The following is a 22,439-nucleotide window of genomic DNA, read 5'->3' on the forward strand; positions in this document are numbered from 1 at the left end:
TGGTATCTATCTTTAAACAGTGGTGTTTATACCAGTTTCAAGATTTCAAAGCTGGCCTTACAGAGATCAGATGGGTTTTCTAAAGTTTTTTGTGTGTGCTGTGCTTTGCCCAATGAACACCCCCCTTAAAAAGCTGTGGTCATGAAACTGGGTCTTTTTAAGCCTTGCCAGGTTGCTTTCACTAGTGAGAGTGGAAGTGATCATGCAGTGCTGTTGCTGTTTTCTCTGGGTAAAGGTAAAATGACTTGCTAGCATTTCTGGAGCTAGACTTCCACATGGGGCCTTTCTTCTGTGAAGTTTTTTTTCTGGCATATGAATTACAGTATAGTGATAGCTGAATGATAGTTCTAATGTCTGAACGGAAGTGTTTGTGGGGCTTTTTCCCTCTTTCATTTTTGTCACACAGCACCTTTAAGACGCCAATAGAGTTAGAGCAGTAGCACTGTCTGAAATAGAGAGCAACAGTCTGGCTGTATTTAATAATCAGCAGAACTGACACTGGCTTCAGTAGGAACCAAGACTTTTCTTTGGTACTTTGTTTTTCTCTATGCAGTCATGTTCAAAAAGGGCTGGCATTTCTTTGTGGAGGTTAAGGCATCGAGTCTTGAAGTAAGATTATATTACTTTACACTCTTTTAAAAATAAATTGGCATGTATTAAAGTAAACAGCATTTGTGTGACACTGATTTATGAGGAACTGGATTCTAGGTACTCCTTTTAGATGAGGAAAGGGTTGATAAATTTGAAACAGAGGTATGAGACGCATTGCACATATGTAGTACTTGAGAAGTGGACCTGGCTCTGTTTTCATAATGACTTTTAATAATAGTGTATGAAACAAGACTTCTGCATTCGTATTTTGCAGTTGCCCATTACAAGTGCTAAAATGTTCATCATTAGGTGGCTGCAGTGTTGTGTTTCCTAATAGTGTGTAAGTCACTCAGCACAAGACAGCTGCTTCAGTTCTTTACCAGACAGGGAAACTCCCTGCATTTATTGCAAAAGGCCCTGGCACTTCTAAATAAAAGATATTAGTTCTGAAGGTGTTTTTGAAGATGAAGAAGTTTTAGAATTTTTTTTCCCTAAATCCTTTTCAATTTTAATACTTGAATTTGAATGTCATCAAAGATCGTTTGCTTTGGAATGAAGTTACTTTTGAACTTTGTAAGCTGTGAAATGCACATAAGATTATAAATGTTCAATTTATAAAACTGATTTATAAAGAGAAGCATGTTATTAGAAGCATGCGATTTCAGTAATATTCTGAATGAATCATCAAAGCAGAAGGACCTTGTGAAAGAAAGCTTTGTTGTGCTTACTGCCTAAAGCCCCTTGTTTATTCAAACACCTACATGAACATTTTTGATCTTTCGTTGTTATGCCAATTCTGTGTTTAACATTTCATGTCATGGGACAGGTTCTCAGCAGTTGCAAATAGTAGCTGAACATTTAGCCCCCATAGACCTGTCAGTCTCTCTATTTGGATGTAATTGATGGGGATGAAAACCAAGCTACCATCGACCACTTCCATGTATCTCTGTCAGTGTTGAGGCAATATATGAGAAACTGTTACTAACAGTTCTCACTTTGTACTTGATCCTTAGACAAATCAGAAAATTCAGGGCCTGATTCTCAAATCTCACTTCTATTAGGATGTAATTAAATCTGCTTCAAGCCTCGTTTATGTTACCAAGATAGTTGTACATCCCTAACAGAGACAGGCGTTGTAGCCCTTCTGCCTTCAGGCATTGGCTTAAACCCTCCCCAGCAAAACAAACAAACAAAAAACCCAAACAAGAAAACCATCAAAGCAGCAAAGGTTCAGCCCAGAATACTTGCAAGATCTTTTGTTCCAGCTGTTCTAGTTTCAGTGCATCTTCCACCTCTATTTTTTTTCCTACTTTATGTGATATTTCTACTGTATGAACCATCAACATTAATTTTATGCTTTTCTTGTTAGTAGGTTTTTCTTTTGTGCTTGCTTTGCAGAAATGGAAGTAGTGTTCTTCCCTAGGAAGTACTGAGAACTTTGGCTGTTCATCTTTTCCAAGCACCTTTTGACATCTGTTTTTCCCCCTCTATATTTCTGTTGACTTGAAGATAAATCTTTTATTAGACCTGCAAAAAAGTAGAGGCTTTATTGCAATAGAACAGGAGATCACATTCTGTGTAAAGCTTTCTTGGCTATCAATCTAAAGCAATTTCTCTTTCCTCACAGCAAGCATGCCCACCAGTGAAACTGAATCAGTGAACACGGAAAATGTTAGTGGAGAAGGGGAGAACCCAGCATGCTGTGGGAGCTTATGGTGAGTACACAAGCTCTTTCAAGTACTCACCCTCATCATCTCAAAATATAAAAGGTTCGTTTTCCCCTGTTGTTTATTTAGCCAAAACTGCTTTCTAATAGTCAAGGTTTGTATGATACTTGGGTTTATTTTGCCTTTCTTCTGAAATTCTCAATATAGAAGCTATAAAACAATTCAACTAAACTTCTAGTGGGTCATGTTTCCTGATGCCTTTTATGAAATGCAATGTCTGTAATAAAAAGAAAATAACAGAAGTCCCCTATGACATGTAAAAAGAAGCATTTCCTGTTAAATTGTTCATGATCTGGAGAATATATATTTTTTAGGCAATAACTGAATATATGAGAGTGTTTCTGTATCTCGTGGTATTCAGTATTTATTTGTTCAGATTTTCATGACTTCCAAGCAGCTTCTACATGAGCAATTTATTTACTTAGTTTAAAGGAGACTTCCTTTCACTTAGAAAATCTGTAAAGCTTTAGGAATGGTATTTCAGGAAATAAATAACAGAATTTCATCATTCATGATGCATTTTGTTAAAAGTTTGATTCTGTGTAAATATAATTCCAGTGGATTGATTTGCAGAACTCCAAAAAGAACAAATCGGTGTTAATTATGTTTTATACATTCTTAAAAATGTCTTTTTCCTTTCTTCTAGTCAAACCATCTCAAAATCCAAGTTCAGGTCAGTATTTTCCTCTCCATTGCTTTTTTTCTTCTTTGTGAATGTTTACATATCATGATGATCTCATCTAATTATTCCTTATTTGCTGCATGTCAAATTTTACTGCATGAAAATTCTTCCTAACAGTTTCTGGTAAATACAAGAGTAAAGTATCCATGAACACTTTTGAAAATCAAACTCCCTGATTTACTTTGCTGATATTTGTGGCTCTCTTTTCACTTACTAGGAACACTTGGGAATATGAGCTTCTATTTTCACATATGATTGCAGAAAGGAAGTGTTACCAGCAAAACTAAGAATCAGTAGTCCTCATAATGTTGACACTGGGTGTGCCAGTACGAAACTAATAGGTTTCCTTATTTTGATTTTATTTTCCAGTCTTATAGGATGTATATTTAGTAATAAGAAAAGATAATGGTGAGCACAGAAGATATGCTCTGTTTAAAAAAGTTAGGTTATTCCAGGAAGGAGGAAAAAAATAAAAGTGATTTAAGGTAAGTAATCAAGTGGTAGGCCTAGTGAATCCTGAAGGGCAAAAAACCACTCCTACAGCTGCAGACAACACACAGAATAAATAATTTGCACAGAAACTTTTCAGTGATAAAAAAGGACAATCAAGAAGATTTGGCAACATCTGACATCAACAGTTTTGACAACATCTGGAATCATTCCCATTTTTTAACCTTAGTAAAAGTAATTTCAGTGTTGGATGTTTAGCAAGTAATTCATTGGTAACAGCAGTGTATTCTCCTTGCAGCAATGAAGAGGATAGCAAACCCAGGTTTATTCTACTGGCCTTACTAGGTCTAATGACCAACTGCAAGCAGTTGGAGTGGACTTGTGTTTCTTCTGAGTAGCCTTCTTTTTTTGGAGAAGAGCTCCAAGGGGACAGTTGACTGGTGCTTTTCCACACTGTGAGGTTTTTTCATGTGATGCTATGGTCAAGGTTTATTTTGTCATCCCTTTCACCCAGCAAACTGGTGACAGCATCTAAATATGCCTCACTCTGCTGAGCACTGCAACCAGTGGAGATCTGGCTATTTAGGATTGTAGTGAATGCACATTTAACTTTAGAAGTTTTATCATTGGTTATAAAAGCTGTATAATTTCTTGTATACCCTCTGCTACAGAAACTGACCTTAGCTACATCAAATGACTGAAACAGTTATGTCCATGTGGACCTTTCAGCTTAACCCTTCATAAGCATTACTAGGTGAGATTGCTTTTAGCTTGATAAAGAGAAGAAATTCAGTGTGCTAATGGTCTGAAATTCCTCTTGCCATTGCTTCCATTTATCATTATAGTAGAAAAAATGGAACACTGCTGCATCTGTTTACAGAAGTTGTTGCAGTCAGCAATGGGATGTTGGTGTCTTTCATTTGGAGGTGCGGGAAGTTTTCAATCAAACTGAATTTGGTAATGGGCTGTGTTCAGTCGTCAGGGGTGACTTAGCACATTCTAAGCCAAATGCTAAATCTTGGTCTAATTCTCACTCTTCTATCCTGATCTTTGCTCTGGACTCAGGAATGTTATTCTGCAATGGCAGTACACTGTGTTTCAGGGTAAAATAAACCAGGTTTGTCAGGGATACTGGTTTGACTGTAAACATCTATGCCTTTGGACCAAAACAGAAAATGCTTTTAATTTCAAGCTAGCCTATCTGCTGTACCAGAAGTGAAGGAAGAGGTTAATCCTTAGAAGTATGTTGCTATACAGTCAGATGGATGCTTGATCAAAGGAGTTACATCCTGGCAAGATACAGCAATTATCTGCCAGTTTGTTAAGTGAAGGTGTATATTAACCACACATTATGCTAGGATATATATGGATAAATATGATCTGTGCCACATATTTGTAATCTTCCAGGTGGAATTTGGAAACTTTTGATACTAGAACAACTGCTTTTTCTCCTGGCATGGATGCAACAGAGCAATGATTAGAGGAAGATGGGGATCTGCTAGTTGAAGAGATTTGTGCATGTTTTCCTCTGTGAAGATCCCTCTTTTCAGAATTCGCTTCCTCATTTATCAGTATGGTCACCGAATCACAGAATGGCTGAGGCTGGAAGAGACCGCCAGTGGTCATCTAGTCCAACCTCCCTGATCAAGCATTGCTCAGGATTGTGAGGTGGCTCTTGAATATTTCCAGAGAAGGAGACTCCAGAACCTCTCTGGGCAACCACTTGATTAAATGAACACTTTACTCTTCAAGTTATGCTAAAAATCTGATACTATGCCCTGAATCCTGTAACTACAAAAATGAGGAGTGGAAAAATAACTTCATATGCTTCTATTTTTTCACAGTGAATGACTGCTCTGGTGCAATTCTTCTGTCCCATATTTTATAAATAAGAACAGTGAAATCTAGAGTCTCTGCATAGATGTTAGCACCCACAATTACAGAAGAATTCATCTTGGGCATTAATACTTACTTCTCTTTAAACTTACGGTTGAAAATATGAGGCATACCTGTTTCACAGATACAGGGATTCTGCATGTGGTTCTAGAAAGCCCAGTTTCGAAAAATATTGTTATAATGAAAGATTGCTGATACAAAATCAGCTGAAAATGAATGTTCCTACCCTTTGCATAGACTTAGTATCAATGCACAAACACACATAGATAGCAAGTAAAAAAAATAAACTTCATAGATTAGATTCTGTATGACTGACTCACACTAAGTTCAGTTAGACTCAGTGGAAGACTGGATTTCCCATATGTGGATTCAAATTTAAGACCCGGTACCTAAAGGAGCAGCTACACCTGAATACCTGAGTGAATGAAAGAGAAACTGGGAACACATTTATAAGAATAATGATGTTCTTATAAACAGTTATGAACAAAAAATGATTATTTAATGAGAACAAAAGCAGTACATAATTTGGTTTGTTGTAACAAAACTAATTCAACTATAAATGTCCTTTGTGATTTTAACGTTTACTCAGCTTCTATGGTTTTGTAAAATTTCACGAAAGCAATGTTGTATCATTGCAAAGTTATCAAAATGGAATTTCTTTTAAAAATAAAGGGGTACATTTTGCTTTTCCAGAAAAAAAAGTATGCTATTTGGTTATAGCTAGGAGGGGCAGGTGCAAAAGAAATAGAACAGTGTCCAGTGAAAATAGTGTAATTTCTTTTCCTATCTTTTATAGCCACAGGTTTTCTGGCACAACAGGCCATCTAATTCACTCTGCTGCTTACTGTTTATTTCTTTACTTGTACCGATCTAATGAAGGTAGAAAATTACTCCTATTCTCTTTTTGAATTTTTGTTTTATTTCTGTAGTCTTTTTGAGTATTAGTCATATTACTAATTTTTACACATTACTTACATTAGTCATACACTTCCAAATGTGAGTGACATTGCAGCCATTGCACACCCTTTGGCAGTGCTGTCATAAATGTATCACTTAGCTATACTGTTTTGTCAGATTCTACAGACCTTTGGGGAAAAAACAGAGTGCCCTGTTGGCTTCAGAGAGCTCTAAGTAATAAGCTTTGGGGCTGCTTTTGGCTCCTCTGAATGGAGAGATCCAAACAGGGATATTCTTGTCTCATTGACTTCAGTGATAAGATGTATAAAAAAGCTGTTTTACCTACCCAGGGAGTGAGCAATCCTTGATGATGGCCACAGTTCACAGGGTACTCACAAGATAAGAATGTTCTTGAATACTGTGTTGATTTAGGTCAGGACAGGATATTTTTCCTTTCTATGGTTAGAATACTGCAAAGGCTTGAATCATCTTTGTAGTGATATCTGAAACTAGTGTTAATTTCCAGCACTACAAGTACAAATTTAAGGTGCATAAAGAAAACTCAGTTAAAGCTTGAATGCGGTGTCAAGCTCAATTAGATTTATGGTGGTATTATTGCATATTGGTTCTATTTTCTGAGGCAGATGTAAAGCATTTCTGATTTTAAAAACAGTAAATACAATACCTGCTAATTCAGACACTGAAAGTATTAAGAAATAAATGTCATTATTTGTAGCAATTTTCAGAAGCCATAGTTCGATGTCTTGGTACTGCCAAAAGGACTGCAGTGCCCTTCCCCTGTCTCACCCACTCATTCTTCATGTTCTTTCTGTGATATGGCAATGCAGTGAATTGTATCATACCAGCTAAAAGCAACCGAGAAAAAAAGAAATTGTTTTTCACCAGTCAGTTCTCAGTTCTGGATCACTTCATTAGGCTAGTTTTGGCAAAAGGGAAAGCAGGGGGCAGAGCAAGGAGAGCAGACCATTGCTTTCTATCACAACCGGTTTATGCTAGACTGGCTTGATAGTGAAAATAGAGGAAGAAATTTATACATGCACGGTCTTCTCAGTTCTTTGCTATTTTAAGGCTAGGTCAAGCTTCCACTGGAGTCTGTGCTTTCTTTGTCCCTTGAATGTTGGATGAAGCAGTTGTCAGTTCTTAAATTTTATTATCTGAGTCCACAGCTGTAGTTGTGGGTGTATGAATTTTATATGCCTCCCTTTTATGCAATATCAGCTGCTTCCTAATCCTTCTCCTGCTATGACCCAGCAATGTATTTTCTTCCTGTTTCACAAATGGAAATACAACCCAGGGAGACTAATTGGTTTGCTAAGGTTATTCCCAGAAGCAAAGCAGAGAAATTAAATCTAGTTTTATGAGTCCACAGCTAAGCTAATACCCTCACTTGTGAATCCAGCTCATACGTAGATAGGGCCTGTTTACTTATCTTTGATTGTCACTCTTACTCATTCCACAGACATTTGCCCATTGACACAATTTCAAGGCACATCAGCAGAAACCCCTAGGAGTCACTGACTGAGGTTACTAACATTATAGGGTACATTTCTTAAAGGTGACCTCAATGTTCCTGTCTTGTTTAATCCTGCCAGAATTGTGCCTGTGTTTAAACTCAAAGTCTATGTTTCAGGCTGAATATAACTTGAATTCTAAGTTGCTTCATTGGCTTTTCTATGCTGCTATTAAGTGTATGGGGCCTGAGAAGACAGCTGTATCTTGTTAGTGAAATGTTGAATGCAGCTTAGTCTAGTTATGTCACAGGCAATTAAGAGTCTCTACAAGTTGAGGTCTACATTTGAAAATCTCTAGGGAAATTTAAAAAAGGAATAGCAAATTATTACTCTCTAATTTTCAACTGGTAATAATTTACGCAACGGTCTGAAGTATTGCACGCACATCTATAAAATACACCTGCTCATACATATGTACTTGCAGTATGTTTTCTACACAGAAAGAATCCTCCTGAAGTTAATCTTTCCTGTATAATAATAAACTTGTTTTTATTTGAATTTTTAGTCGACGCTGGCGTCGCTGGAATCGATTTAATCGAAGAAAATGTAGAGCTGCAGTAAAATCTGTTACATTTTATTGGCTTGTTATTGTCCTGGTCTTTCTGAACACATTAACTATCTCATCGGAGCATTATAATCAACCTGACTGGCTGACCCAGATCCAAGGTACATTTAAAAGTTACTTGTCCTGTTCTTGACTATGAGTATTTGCATTCTATCAGTGGCTACTGCTGTACTTTGCCATTTTGTTGTTATTTGCTGTCCTGAAAGATATTCAGCCCAGCCAAAGGGAGATACAAGAAATGACTGAATGTATTTGATTTCCACAACTGTAACGCAGCTTAATGGCATACCAGCTAAAACCTGACAATACTGAATTGTAAATACATGTACTTTTACTGTTAAACCATGCTTGAAAGTTGAGAAAGCAAATAGTTACTGGCACAGCAGAATATGCTGTGTGCTCTGTTTAAGTTACAGTGTGGACTCAAGCTGTGAGTTGAGCAACCATGAATTGTACAATGGATTGGAAAGATGAATAGTTTATAAGTGGCAGGAAGCTTCACATCCTTTGTAGCTTTTGCCATTTAGAGATAAATACAGTCCAACTTAAAAAAACAGCACTTCCTCCTTTAACAAAAGGCTGTGAACTAGTGTAGAAAGCATAGTACAAATAAGTGAAAACACAAATGGAGTCTATGAAACAATTCAGGAATGTTTTTGTTTTTTTCTTTTTTTTAATATTTTGTTTCAGATATCGCAAATAAAGTTCTTCTGGCTTTATTCACCTGTGAAATGTTAGTAAAGATGTACAGCTTGGGCCTACAGGCTTATTTTGTTTCTCTTTTTAACCGCTTTGATTGCTTCGTTGTTTGTGGTGGCATTGTTGAAACCATTTTGGTGGAGTTGGAAATTATGTCACCCCTTGGAATTTCAGTGTTTCGCTGTGTTCGTCTCCTGCGTATTTTTAAAGTAACAAGGTAAGATTAATACTGCTAACTTTATGGATAGCTGAAGGGTGGTCAGCAATTCTTTTGTAATACTTCATCATGCTCTGCTCTTTTACTGGTTTGTTTGGGGTTTTTTTGGTGTGTGTTAACACACGCATTTTAATTTATAGGCACTGGGCATCCCTGAGCAACTTGGTAGCATCCTTGTTAAACTCAATGAAGTCCATTGCTTCACTGTTGCTTCTGCTTTTCCTCTTCATCATAATCTTCTCGTTGCTTGGAATGCAGCTGTTTGGAGGCAAATTTAATTTTGATGAAACTCAAACAAAACGGAGCACCTTCGATAATTTTCCACAAGCTCTTTTAACTGTATTCCAGGTAACTTTCTTTCATCCCGTATGAAACATTTTACCTTTGATGATCAGCAAAACTGTTTAAGTGATCATGTTGCCTGAAAATAAAATCACAAATACTATTTATCCAGTTTACTTTAAGTAGCATTCTGCTCATTTAATTCAGTACTCTGGTAGCTCTGTACCATTTGTACCATTTGTTTCATGTGTTATTTGATCTATCTGTGCAACATAGCTGTCATATTACTTCACAAAATTAAATCTCCTTTGTCCATCAAATACAAGACTAGAAAAAGAGGTGGATTATTATTTTTAGTTTAATCAAATTGTTTTCTTTAACTTCATCAGCTGTATAAAAGTTTAGCTATTCCCAAGCAGGAAAAAATGAGAAGCATTGTAAGAGTGCATATTTACAAATGAGCCATATCACTTATTTTTCCCAATTTGGGTACTGGAATTAGGCTAATTGTTTTCATCTTTCTAGCCATTTTTCCAGTTCAGCTTTGCACATTACCACAATGTTTTCAGACATTATAGGTGACTGTTTAAAGCTGACCCTGCAAGACTCAATTTAGTGTCAAGTTCCTATCTCTTTGGTAGAGGTTTTATCTGTTGGCTGCCCAGAGAAAGCAAAAAAAATAATCTTTCCACATAATTTTAAAATAAGGAGATGTTAATAAGAAACTCCCTTAAGAGGAGAAGTGTCCACATTTGACCTGACATTGCCCCTTTAAATGTTAAGACTGTACTTTCAAACTCAACTGAGTTGAATTTTATTCAGAATTTAGGCTGCCTCATTTTCAAAGGCATGAGGCTTCCTTCAGTTTCAGAATAAACTCAGGAACAACCAGTTGGGTGCTCAACAGCTATGAAAACTAGCTTGATAAGTTTAGCTCTTCAAAAATGGATTTAGGAATTTGATAGGCATATTATTTTCTTGAACCACTTAATTACTTTGAAAGAGAGTCAGTGTTACATATTTGCTCAGGATAGACTGGTAATTTTAAGAAGTTACTTAGAAGTGCCCCTATAACCTGCCTTGTAATACTCAGAATTTTTGTCGTACAGAAAAAATGGAGGTGCCTCATTGAAAACTCTCCTTTTAACTAATCGACAGATTTCTGTAAGATTCTTCTAGACTTCAGTGAAGTTGTGTAAAACAATAGCTAATAAGAGAATCATGTAATTCTTCCACAGCATTGAGCTTCATTCAGTTTAAAATTGCTTCCATTTCAAAAGCTTATATTAGTAGTGTGTGTGGTACGTATATTAAATAATTTATGATGGGAAGGCAGCCAGTCCCCATTAAAATTGAAACTGGATAGACCAGTTTGCAGGACTAACAAATGGCATATACTAGAAAAGAAACACACTTTGGCCACTGTTTTAAAAAAAGAGAACATTAAAACATATATTAATTTGTTTTTCAAGAGTGATGAACATTTGCAGGCATTACTACATATGTGGCATTACTGAAAATCAAGGCTCCCACTTTTACATGCTAAAATCAGTAAAATTAGAAACTTCTGGTTTTATTATTTTTGCTTTTTAAGTGATGTAAATGCATAGCATAGAATAAAAGCTATTAGAGTTAAATCCAAGCTTTCAGGAGATGCTTAGATGGGGCTTTGAGCAACCTGGTCTACTGGAAGGTGTCCCTTCCTGTGGTAGAGGAGCTGGAACTAGGTGATCTGTAAGGTCCCTTCCAATCCAAACCATTCTATGGTATGCTTATTTAAATGGAAATTTTACAACAGTGCTTGAAAATGTTATAGTATTGCTTTCTGTATACAGAAGGTTAGCCTTATTGTGTGCTGTGGTCAAAGGAAACATATTCCTCTGTTGCTCATTTTGATATTGAGTTACTAATAATATATCTGCTTCTTAGATTCTAACAGGTGAAGACTGGAATGCTGTTATGTATGATGGCATAATGGCTTATGGTGGCCCATCATCGTCAGGCATGATAGTCTGTATATATTTCATTATCCTCTTCATCTGTGGTAACTGTATCCTTTGCACTCAAAAACCTCCAAATGGGGCTGTGTGCCACAGACATAAGCAGAATTATTTTAGGAGGAGGTAAATTGCAGTGGACATGCAAGTGCTTCCTGCATTCACCAAAAACTTTATACAGGCTTTGTAACTATTCCCTAACGAGTGAGACTGCAGTGATCTCTGAGTCTGTCTCCAGCCATCACAATGGCAGAAACCAGAGCTGTTTCTTTTACTTCTTCCAGTGGGAAGGCAGCCTTATTCTACCTGCTTGTCTCTATTTGATTTCTTTGCCTCTGAAATGCTTGGAAAGTAGTCTGATCTCAGTGTCAGTAATTTCCTGATCCTCTTTCTGACGCTTGATATAGCCTTCTTAATTCTGATATAAACTGACAGTGGAGCCAGTGATCCACTATATAGTGCAGGGACAAGATGAGAGAAATCTGCATGGAGAAACATTGAGTCAGTTAGGATCAAGTCTGCCAAAGCATGCCTTTTTCTTGCCTTCAATCTATTGGAAATGCTTCCTTGGTCCCAGACGGCAACAGAAACTAGTGTCATTCCGAGAAGTTGTAAAAGGTCATGAGATGATAAAAGGGCAAACTCATTCTATTTTCTGTATTATATGGTACTTATATCAGGTTTGGTACTTAACTGATACGGACTGAAGTACAGATTTTTATATAGATTCTTGTAGACCAGAAGACAGTGTATTATAAAAATGAATTTTTCAAAATGCCTGAACAGTCTTCACTTTTAATAGACAATATTTCATATTTGAAACTTGCTCAGGCTAGCATGAAGGTGGATTTTGTTTATTAAAACCAATGTCAAGTATCCTGCTATTTTAAAATCACGATCTCTGCTCATTTTACACCCAGGATTAATCTAGTCCATTAAATGAGTGTTATTTGCATTGCACTTAAACATCACAAACCTCTATGCTGTAGGTCGGCAATATGCATTTTTTATCTTTCACGTTGTCAGTGTTTCTGCTGATAAAAACCAAACAAATATAGTAAAGCATAATGTCCTTAAAATGACTTGAAATAGATATCTTGCTAAATGTCTTCTTGGCCATTGCTGTGGATAACTTGGCAGATGCTGAAAGTCTAAATACAGCTCAGAAAGAAGAAGCTGAAGAAAAGGAAAGGAAAAAGAATGCGAGGTAAAATAGCATGGGCATGGTGAATAAGCAGGAGAGGGAAGGAGGACCGTACTGAATTCCTTCATAAGGATTCTTTTTACTTTATATTAATGTCTTTACCTTCTTCAAAATGTATTTGGCTCAGGAAAAAATTGAAAGGGTTTACCTAGGCTTTGAAATAACACAAAATTAATATGAATTTAGGTAAGAGTTGGGTAGTGATTAGGAAAATAGAGTGAATTAAGGACATAATGATAAGCCAACTGATATTTAAACATTGTAACAGCAAGATTTATTGTGCAATTAGAAAAAGAATGTATCTCTTGTTGCCAGTGCACAGCTCCCAGTGGAATCAGTTCTCTAAGCCTTATATAGACAAGAAGAAAACCTTCCTTTGAAATCACTGCAGGCCTATTGAAGTCAGTGCCAGTTGTTTGCATGAGTCCAAGGGCACAGTTTATCCCTCTAGAAAGGAGTAATGATCATGTGTTGAATTTTGTAGGGATTAGCTTCTGGAATTGTATTCAAAATTATGATCTTTTTAATGGATCATTGCATTCAAATGCGATAGATTTTTATTGCTCTGACACCTGCAGCTGTGTAAATAATTTTCAATATTTAACTACGTGGGTTTAGGTATGTTGTCTTAACTTCTCATCAAATAAGTATATTTCACTTAAAATCTTTTGTCTTTATGTGTTGTGCTTCATCATTGTTATTGTATTGTTTTGTAGAAAAGAGAGTCTGGAAAATAAAAAGAGTGAGAAGCCAGAAGGTGACCAGAAGAACCCCAAGGATAGTAAGGTGTTTATTCTAAAAACTGTGTTCTTTCGAAGAAGCTGTTTTACAGCTAAGGAGCATTTCAAGACTGTTGGGCATTGTACAATTTCTTTTATGAACCCATCATCCCTACATTTTTTATGGGCTTTGCATCCTGACAGAATGTCTTAATCCAGAAAATCCTTTTTGTTTCAGGATATTCTGAGAAGGGAGTCTCTTAGAGCATGCAATAGTTAATGTTAGAAAAATCTGGTGTTATTTTAGGGTCCCTGTAGGTATTTTGCCTGATAAATCCAGTGGAAAAGATTAATGAATGCTAAACTCTTAGCAGAATGTTCAAACATTCTTGGTAATTTTTACTAGAGCCTCTTGGTTATAATCTCATTGTGACCTACACAGCCAGACGAATGTGGGTATTGCAGTAAAATAATCTTTTAAAAATATGTATTAAGCTGTCAGCTCTCTGGTGTTCTTAGTTACCCTGTTTCAGACAACTCTGACTAAGCGTAGGTATCACTTACCTTACTCTACACTATTTGGTTTGATTTCTGTTGAATTTTTTACTCCAAGGTACATGTAAATTTATTTTTCTTCTTGTGCATCCCTTTCATTGCCATAGGTAACAATTACTGAATATGGAGAAGGAGAAGATGAGGATAAAGATCCCTATCCACCCTGTGATGTACCAGGTATGTGAATACCAGTCAGAAGACAAACACATTTAAGTTTATATGCTAAAATATCCTAAACATGCTCCTACTGAACACCAAATCAATCTTCTGAAGTTAGTGAAGTTGCACTCTGTTATCAGTGAATAAATGGGCCTGCATGCTACTAAGTATCACCTTTTCCTGCAGCTTCCTAGACAGTACAAAACAGCATATGGGAGCTAATACTGTGAGTCTAAAGACTGTTGTGGTAACACTATCTGGATGTGAGAGCAAATTCTAAACTTTACTGAAAAAGGACATTCCAGGGCTGCTGACATTCAGTCAATTTTGTCTTAACTTCTAGTCCAGTGAGCATACTTAACTAAAAATCAGTTCTGCCCAGTTGTCTGAATACCTGCTGAAGAAATCTGCCCTACCTTTTGAGCACTTGGTGCTCAGCCAGCGCACAGAACTCAGCATGGCTCAGGCAGGGACTGACGGTCAAGGACTGAGATTAAGTGAGCCTCCAGAGCTATTTGCAGAGGCTGTGAGTGAAGTCCCCAGATGAGGCTAGTTAGGGCCAATAAGGACTATTAGTTCTCTCAGGACATTTATGCATACACCCATATATGCTCATAAACATGTATATAAGCCTGTGGCAACTGTATGGATGTTCATATATTGATTCGTAGATTTTTAAAGCCATGATATGAATATATATTTCCTATAAGCCATATATATTTTAATACAAGCCATGCTTTTATATTTTATGAACAAAACCTCAATTTTTTTTTATTTTATAGTAAAAAGTGTTTAATTTAAAGTAGGTGAAGATGAAGAAGACGAGGAGGATGAACCAGAAGTACCAGCAGGCCCACGTCCCCGTAGAATATCAGAACTAAATATGAAGGAGAAGATCACACCAATTCCTGAAGGGAGTGCCTTCTTCATTTTCAGCAGCACCAATCCGTAAGTATAATTTTGAAAAATACTGGTATAGTCCATTAAGGCTTAGCATTTGTCCTGGGTTCAGCAATAGCAGTCGTTTTTCTCCTTCTTAGTAGCTGGGGCAGTGCTGTGGTTTTGACTTTCAGCCTGGGAACAGCACTGATAACACCGATGTTTTTAGTTGTTGCTAAGTCATGTTTACTCTGACCAAGGACTTTGTGAGTCTCATGCTCTGCCAGGAAGAGGGGAAGCCGGGAGGAAGCAGAGAGAGGACACCTGAACCAAGCTAGCCAAAGAGGTATTCCATACCACAGCACAAGAAATTCTTTACTGTTAGGGTGGTGAGGTACTGGAATGGGTTGCCCAGGGAGGTTGTGAATGCTCCATCCCTGGCAGTGTTCAAGGCCAGGTTGGATGAAGCCTTGGGTGATATGGTTTAGTGTGAGGTGTCCTTGCCCATGGCAGGGGGGTTGGAACTGGATGATCTTAAGGTCCTTTCTAACCCTAACTATTCTATGATTCTATGCGCAGGATGTAGAACTGGGGGCAGTTACCCCAGCAGGGCTAGATCACTGCTCAGTTGGGCTGAGTATTGGTTGGCAGGTGGTGAGCAGTTGTGTTTCTTCCCTTGTTATTTCCCTTATCATTATTATTATCGGTGGTAGCAGCAGTGGGTCTGTGTTATACCTTAGTTACTGGACTGCTCTTATCTCAACCCATGGGAGTTACATTCTTTCGATTCTCCTCCCCATCCTCCCAGGAGTGGGGGTGGGGAAGGGGGGAGTGAGACAGAGGCTGTGTGGTCTGATTTACGGCTGGGCTTAAACCATGACAGCATTGAAGTAACAAGCCTCCTTCCAGTAATGTTAGGAATAGAACTCCAGTATCTTCAACAGGAGACAGACTGGCTTCTTTCCTAAAATTTTCTAAATTAATTGGTAAATTAAAAGAATTTGATAAATATATTAATTTGCCTCCAACTGTTGAGGATAATAGTATTTTGTACATATATTCTGTCAAGTCTGCTCATGTCTGAAAAGTACTCTTTAATGTATATTACCTATTCAGTATGTTATTCATTAGAGATGGAATCTGTTGCATAAGATCTGAGCATCTTCTACATGAGATAGGATTCCTAGTAACCCTAATAACCTTTGTGGAGCCATACAGGTTAGGAAGAAGAGAAACTGAGAGAGAGAAAAAGAGAAAATAAGGAAAAAGAATGTATGTATTCTTCTTGGGGTGACAGCATTTTCTCATATTCAGGCAAAAACTGAAGATAAAGACAAATAATTAAAAGAATGAAGAACAATAATAGTTGGGTTCATTCACTGCCCAGTATAACTCCCAAGCATTTGAAGTTTTACATTGATGAAGAGAGCAAGCTTCAGTAGTCAATTGCTACTTATGGTTGGCTAGAAGCGAACTAAATTCAGTTCCTACAGACTGAACACAGCTGTTACATTTTACATAGCAATTTCATGAACATTCTTATAAGGGAGCTTAAGAGTTATTTGGCATGGAAGAATGCTCAGACCTCAGTGGTAGAGGTCATCATTACAATTAAGTTGAGAAGATGGGTGTGATGATAAAGATGCAATGTTTTGGGCTTGTATCTTATTTATTGCATGAGTTGCCTAAAGCTCTTCAGAATTTTCAAACAAACTGGAAAGAGAGCTATTTAAACTAGCAATTTTAAGAACATGTATGCTGAATGCAGAAATGATTTGTTGACCATATCAAATTGCTTTTGGCCTCAACTAATGCTACCTGTTCTCAGGCCAAAGTTGCCATCTTACTTAACTAAGATACACTATACTCAAATAATCTACTTAGTAACAGAACAAATTTTCCCCAAGACCTTTCTGATTCTTCAGCAGAACTTAGCCAAATTCAGTGTTAGTTAATTATGAACCTCATCCTGCCTTTTTCCCGATTTAATTCCAGACCTACTCTACCAAGATGCTCAGTATCATTTGTAATTGCCTTGAGCTCAGTGAGTCTGAGCATATTTACAGTTCCACTCCATGTTGTGGCTGAAACTTAGCAGCTCTGAAATTTTTGACACCCACTTGTCCTGTAATTCTCTAGAAAAATCTTCACATAAGATTCTGATTTGGGTTGAGTCTTTAAGTAGCACAATGAAGTCTGTAGCCTAAGCCACATCTCACCAGATGAGTATTTTTGACAGTTTTGATAAGAATCAAATCAAAATGGGGATCCAAAATAACATCATCTATCATTGGTCCTTTGGCATCTGTATGTGCAGAGTGGAAGAAGCACTGGAACTTCTAGTGGCATTCATAACCCATTGAACACCAGTAGGAGCTTGGAAATCCTCTCTGATTCCTTTGATAAATTCATCTTCAGTACAGTGGATTGGATTTTGAATTTATTTACATTTTAGAAATCAGAGCAGTAGCTTCAGCATTTGCATTTTTAGATGCTGATGGTTGATCTGTTCTATCTCTGTTGACAGAGTAATAGAAAACATGTTGTATATTAGCCATCTACTGAATTCTGTTTGCACACGTGATATATTTTTGTATCTCTTCTTCAGAATTCGAGTGGGATGCCACAGACTCATCAATCACCACATCTTTACCAATCTCATCCTAGTCTTCATCATGCTGAGCAGTGTTTCCCTAGCAGCAGAAGATCCAATTCGAAGCCATTCTTTTAGAAATAATGTAAGTCCTTCATATTTATATCTGAATATATCCTCACAGGATAACAGTCCTTTGGTGTTAGTGCCTGCTTTTTAATTTTCAAGTTAAGAAGCTTTCCTTTTCCTTTTTCAAGTGTGTTAGTGAATGTATGGATTTGTTTATAAAGATAGAGATGTGTGGCCACACAGATGAGTTTGAGTTCCACCACATCAGACCTGAAGATCCTTGGGTCCCTGATTATCCATATCAGAAACTAAACAAGTTTTACTTCTTTTTAAACTCACATATAAGATGAGGATTAGAGCATTCCCAGCTCCTTGCCTGCAGCGAAATGCCATTTCAGCCTATAATGAATCAAAAAATTTGGAAATCTTCCTGCATCCTTTTTAGATATACTTGTAGGAACAAAATATTTTTAAGAATACTAATTTCAGAAATGTCTCTTTTATTCAACAGAATTATAGTTTATGTTGTGAGTAAACATCTGTGTTCTAAAACAAATTCCTCAAACCCCATTTGAAGTTCTTAATATAGCAGAAGACTTGACTGTTACTCAAATGCACAATTATTAGACAGAGAAGCAAAAATAAATCCACTTTTGTGGCCACTAATGTATATCTTAAAATTTCAATCATAGACTCAACCAGGTTGGGAAAGACCTTTAAGATCATCAAGTCCAACCTTTAAATGTTGCACTTAAATTAGTAGTGAAGCAAGCCTCTCATGTTATTGTGAGTTGTGCATGCTTTGGGTCAGGTAGCAGAGACAACGCAACTTGGTAATAGTCTGTAGAGACATTTGGGACACTTTGACTGAACTTCCAGACCTCTTCTGTCCTAGATATAAATTGATCTGTAGAGACTGCCATGGAGTTAGAGAAACTCCTTCACTTCTTTCTGGAAAAATAGGACTATTAGGTCAATAGAGGTTGTATCCATTTACTTTTTGCTAGTGTAGATCAGCCTCTGAAACTACTCGTGGCTTTTGACTTTCATCAAAGGTAGGAAGAGGTCAAAGCACAAAGACACTCTGCCTGTACTATTCAGTAGATCTCTGTACTTCCCATAACTGTAAAAGTAGGCAAGTGCAGTCATATGAATAATTCACATTGATGGATAAGAAAAAGAGCTGGTTTCTGAAATTGTTATTGTAGAAATGGTTTGAAGGGCTGGTAATTGTTTTTGGAACTAGAGCAGTATTAGGAAAATGAAACTGGAGAGTGGTGGTAGCTGAAAGGGTTATTCCTATTTAGGACATAGGTAAAAAGTGTGAGTGGTTTCAAGAAGGCAATATTCTCTTCTTGTGAATATTCACAATATACACCAGACCTGCATATTTTTCTTGTTACTGCCTTGAATGATAATGTTCCTTCCACTACCAAGCTCGGCAAGAGAATTAAAGTTTGTGAACAAATACCATTATGTTTTGTTTTGTTTTCTTAACTCTAGAATGAATTCCTTACGGATTAATCTTTGTTGCATGGCTTTAACATTTGCCTGTTTTTTCAGCCACAGCAAGGGAGAGAAGGATGTGATCTTCAACTGAACATGGGGGAAAAATTATTTCCTTTTATATAATGTAATTGGAATACTTCCTTTGTATGTTGTCTCTTTATTTCTCCTTCACATTTTATTGCTGAACTGAAGGCAACATGTTTCTGTGCACAAGTGTTTGCTAGTTGGATTGCTGGATCATTGAAACTAAACTAGTAACCTACTGCAGTGCATGCTGACCGCTAAATGCATTGTTGATCACTAGCAATATGGCCACCTTGAAAGGGTGAAATCTTCATTGTACTGAAATATATGTCAGTGTTCCTGTCAACAGCAGTGAGGTCAATATTTCATCCGGAATCTTTTTAAAGTTTTGCATATCTCTAGGCAAATGTTGTGAGTTCTTTTTATATTTCCTACAAATACATCACTTCTCTGTCTTCCGAGGTCAAGTAAAATATGCTAGGGCGGATATAAGGTAATTTAGTTATTCATTAATTGGCTTTTTGGCAATCTAGCCCAGTCTGTACAGGAACAATGTAATGTAACAGAATGGAGAATGATGTGTGATCTAGAAACAGCCACTGAAGTTGTATTTTCTGATGCAATACTTTGGTTAAAAAAAAAGACTTTTATTACTAATTATTTATTCTTTGTGTAAGATTCTGTGTCTGTGCTAAAGGCTGAAGAAAGTACCCATGAAAGCAGGTGGATAAAAGTCTGAGTTGAAAAGAAGTGTTGCTTATTGGGTTCTGTTAACTCTTTAGGGGTGAAATCTAATGTCTAGTACAGTGGTATCCGATCATTTTTTAAATAAAAAAAAATATTGCACAGTAGCTGCAATTTTAAACTAATTTGTCTAAATTCCCCATCTGTGTCCTTTGATTAATTCAGGTGGTGTTGTGCATGTGGTCTAAATTGTAAAAACTTATTAGAGATGGATTTCTCACTGTGGTACGTATTATACCTTGCAGATACTTGGTTACTTTGACTATGCTTTCACAGCCATCTTTACTGTTGAAATCCTGTTAAAGGTAATGCATTGTTAATTGATCCTTATTAGCTCAAAAACAGCTTTAGCAATAATGTTTGTAACTTTTTGTTTACCTTCCAGATCCTAGGGTATGCAGATTATGTCTTCACTAGTATGTTTACATTTGAGATCATTTTGAAGGTAACAGGTTTCTAAAGGAAGTTTGTCTAAAAGGATTTTCCTTGTGTGTCACCTGCTGAGAAAAGGCACTTGAAGTGTTCTTCTCCTTTTCTCTAAGCGATCAAAGCTAAACTTTTTAAACCAGAGGATTTTTTCATTTGGCAATTCCTCATAGTTTTGATTGGTTGTTTTTTACCATTTGGGTGCATGAAGAAGCTGATTTTTTTATCATTACATTAATTTAATAATTCTTTTTTTTTTTACCCTTTTTAAACTTACAGTTGTCAGAAAAGGGAAAAATAATTCACTGCGCATGAGCTTTTCCTTCTCCTTGCTCTGGCATTTCCAAAAGAGATAATCAGTCTTTTAAGGAGGGAGCATGTAATTTATCATTTCTTTTGCTGAACTATATTCACAGAGCTAAAATAGTAGATAACTATTTTCTTGCAACAGGACTTGCAAGATATCTTGCATTTATCTATCTCTATACTAAAATACTTTGCATTTACTTTGGGCATACATTTAAATACACAGAAAGGCATAAATATGCTTGCTTAAATGTATTACCCATGCATGAGTCAAAACTTGGCATTTTAATGTATAGTTTGTGTACTGATTATTAAGAATATCCACTGGGGTTACTCGGATTTTAGATGTATGAGGCTTATTCTGACAAAGTATGTAACTGAGGATTAGGTTCACACATAAGAAAATGCTAAACAAAGAAATACAAATTTTTGATGGAAATCTGCAAAATATTTTTCCAGAGATTTAGACATGTTTCCTAAAGGTTTCATGCTGTGCATATTCATTGTGAGTTTTCAGTTGAGTAACCCCGTTCTATACACTGAAAAATTTCTGGTGCACCAAGAATCTGTACATAAACTTTGCATTTCCAGTTGAGGATAAAGCTTAACAAGATCTCTCCTCCCAGCTTTTGCTCATATTGCTGTGCATACTCTTCACAATGCAATTTAATTAATACTAATTTGATACAATATTTGGGCTGTTTACAAGATAAGCTATACTGTAAGTAATAGACTAGTTTTATGCTTGAGAATATTGTCCCAGACATATGTTTATCCCCTTCTTCCTTGCAGCGGGGAGGAGCTTGCTATAGAATTGATTCATCTTAAAGCATTTGTAGCATTCTAATACAAATATCCAATTTTTTTTTGCTAGAGAAAGGCCAAACTAAAGGAGAGAATGAACCACTGAAAAGAACTGTATCATTAGATCAAATTAGTTCCAAGTCTAGTTCCCAACTAGTTTGAGGCCATTTAAATGTTACCAGTGTTTCCATGGCAGAAGAGTCTGTAAACTTCTAAAGCTCCTGCAGTTCCAAGTGTGTTTCTCTAGAAGACAGAGGAATTATAAAGCACGGCATAAAAAGGCATAAATGAATGCTTCAAGAAAAGCAACATGCCAACTTAACTGCAAAATATTCTGCAAAATAGTCAAGAGCTATCCAGGAGAAACAGGAAAATACAAGGCTTGGGCTGTTAAATCCAGCATTGTAAAATGTTATAAAGAAACAAGAAGCGTCATCATAACAAAACCATAGATGCTCTTGACCATGCTCTCCAGGAAGCTCTGCCCTGCCAGGCACTCATGTGTGCTTATAAAGGAAAATAAATTGTACCCTAAACCCCAAACATAATGGCCAAGCAGAACCTGACACATGCACATATGCAATGCCTGCTTTACTAACGTGATCAGACACTGGCTTTGCTTGCTTATGGCTGGAGTCCTCCATACTTTCCAGGCTGGGTTTTGCGCTGTGCTGTCTATAGTATCTAACTCATACAGAGTCTGTGTGTGTTCTGCAAGCAGTAAGTTGAATCTAGACCTGCAATAACAACAGCACTCCTTAATTTCCAGGAAAATAGTATATGAAACTGAGATTAACATAATCAGAGGCAATATCAGCTGTAGCAAAGAAAGTCATAAATGTCAAAAAAATAGTGATTAAAGCAGGCTGTCTCTCCCTGTGCTCTGTCTGAATGACTGCTCTGCAAACATGAG

General features: G+C 36.8%; 1 protein-coding gene across 1 annotated transcript in view; it reads left to right on the plus strand.

Annotated features, from left to right (window-relative positions):
- CACNA1D (calcium voltage-gated channel subunit alpha1 D) overlaps positions 1–22,439 on the plus strand; it is a 184,457-nt gene that overhangs the window by 102,899 nt on the left and 59,119 nt on the right. The window contains exons 11-22 of the mRNA XM_005145815.2: positions 2,219–2,306; positions 2,965–2,991; positions 8,281–8,441; positions 9,031–9,256; positions 9,397–9,604; positions 11,468–11,588; positions 12,628–12,742; positions 13,456–13,525; positions 14,121–14,190; positions 14,976–15,120; positions 17,660–17,789; positions 20,376–20,435. Coding sequence (XP_005145872.1) covers positions 2,219–2,306; positions 2,965–2,991; positions 8,281–8,441; positions 9,031–9,256; positions 9,397–9,604; positions 11,468–11,588; positions 12,628–12,742; positions 13,456–13,525; positions 14,121–14,190; positions 14,976–15,120; positions 17,660–17,789; positions 20,376–20,435 — 1,421 coding nt within the window. The remainder of the gene's footprint in view (positions 1–2,218; positions 2,307–2,964; positions 2,992–8,280; positions 8,442–9,030; positions 9,257–9,396; positions 9,605–11,467; positions 11,589–12,627; positions 12,743–13,455; positions 13,526–14,120; positions 14,191–14,975; positions 15,121–17,659; positions 17,790–20,375; positions 20,436–22,439) is intronic.

The sequence above is a fragment of the Melopsittacus undulatus genome, chromosome 9 (assembly GCF_012275295.1).
Source record: "Melopsittacus undulatus isolate bMelUnd1 chromosome 9, bMelUnd1.mat.Z, whole genome shotgun sequence".
Lineage (NCBI taxonomy): Eukaryota > Metazoa > Chordata > Aves > Psittaciformes > Psittaculidae > Melopsittacus > Melopsittacus undulatus.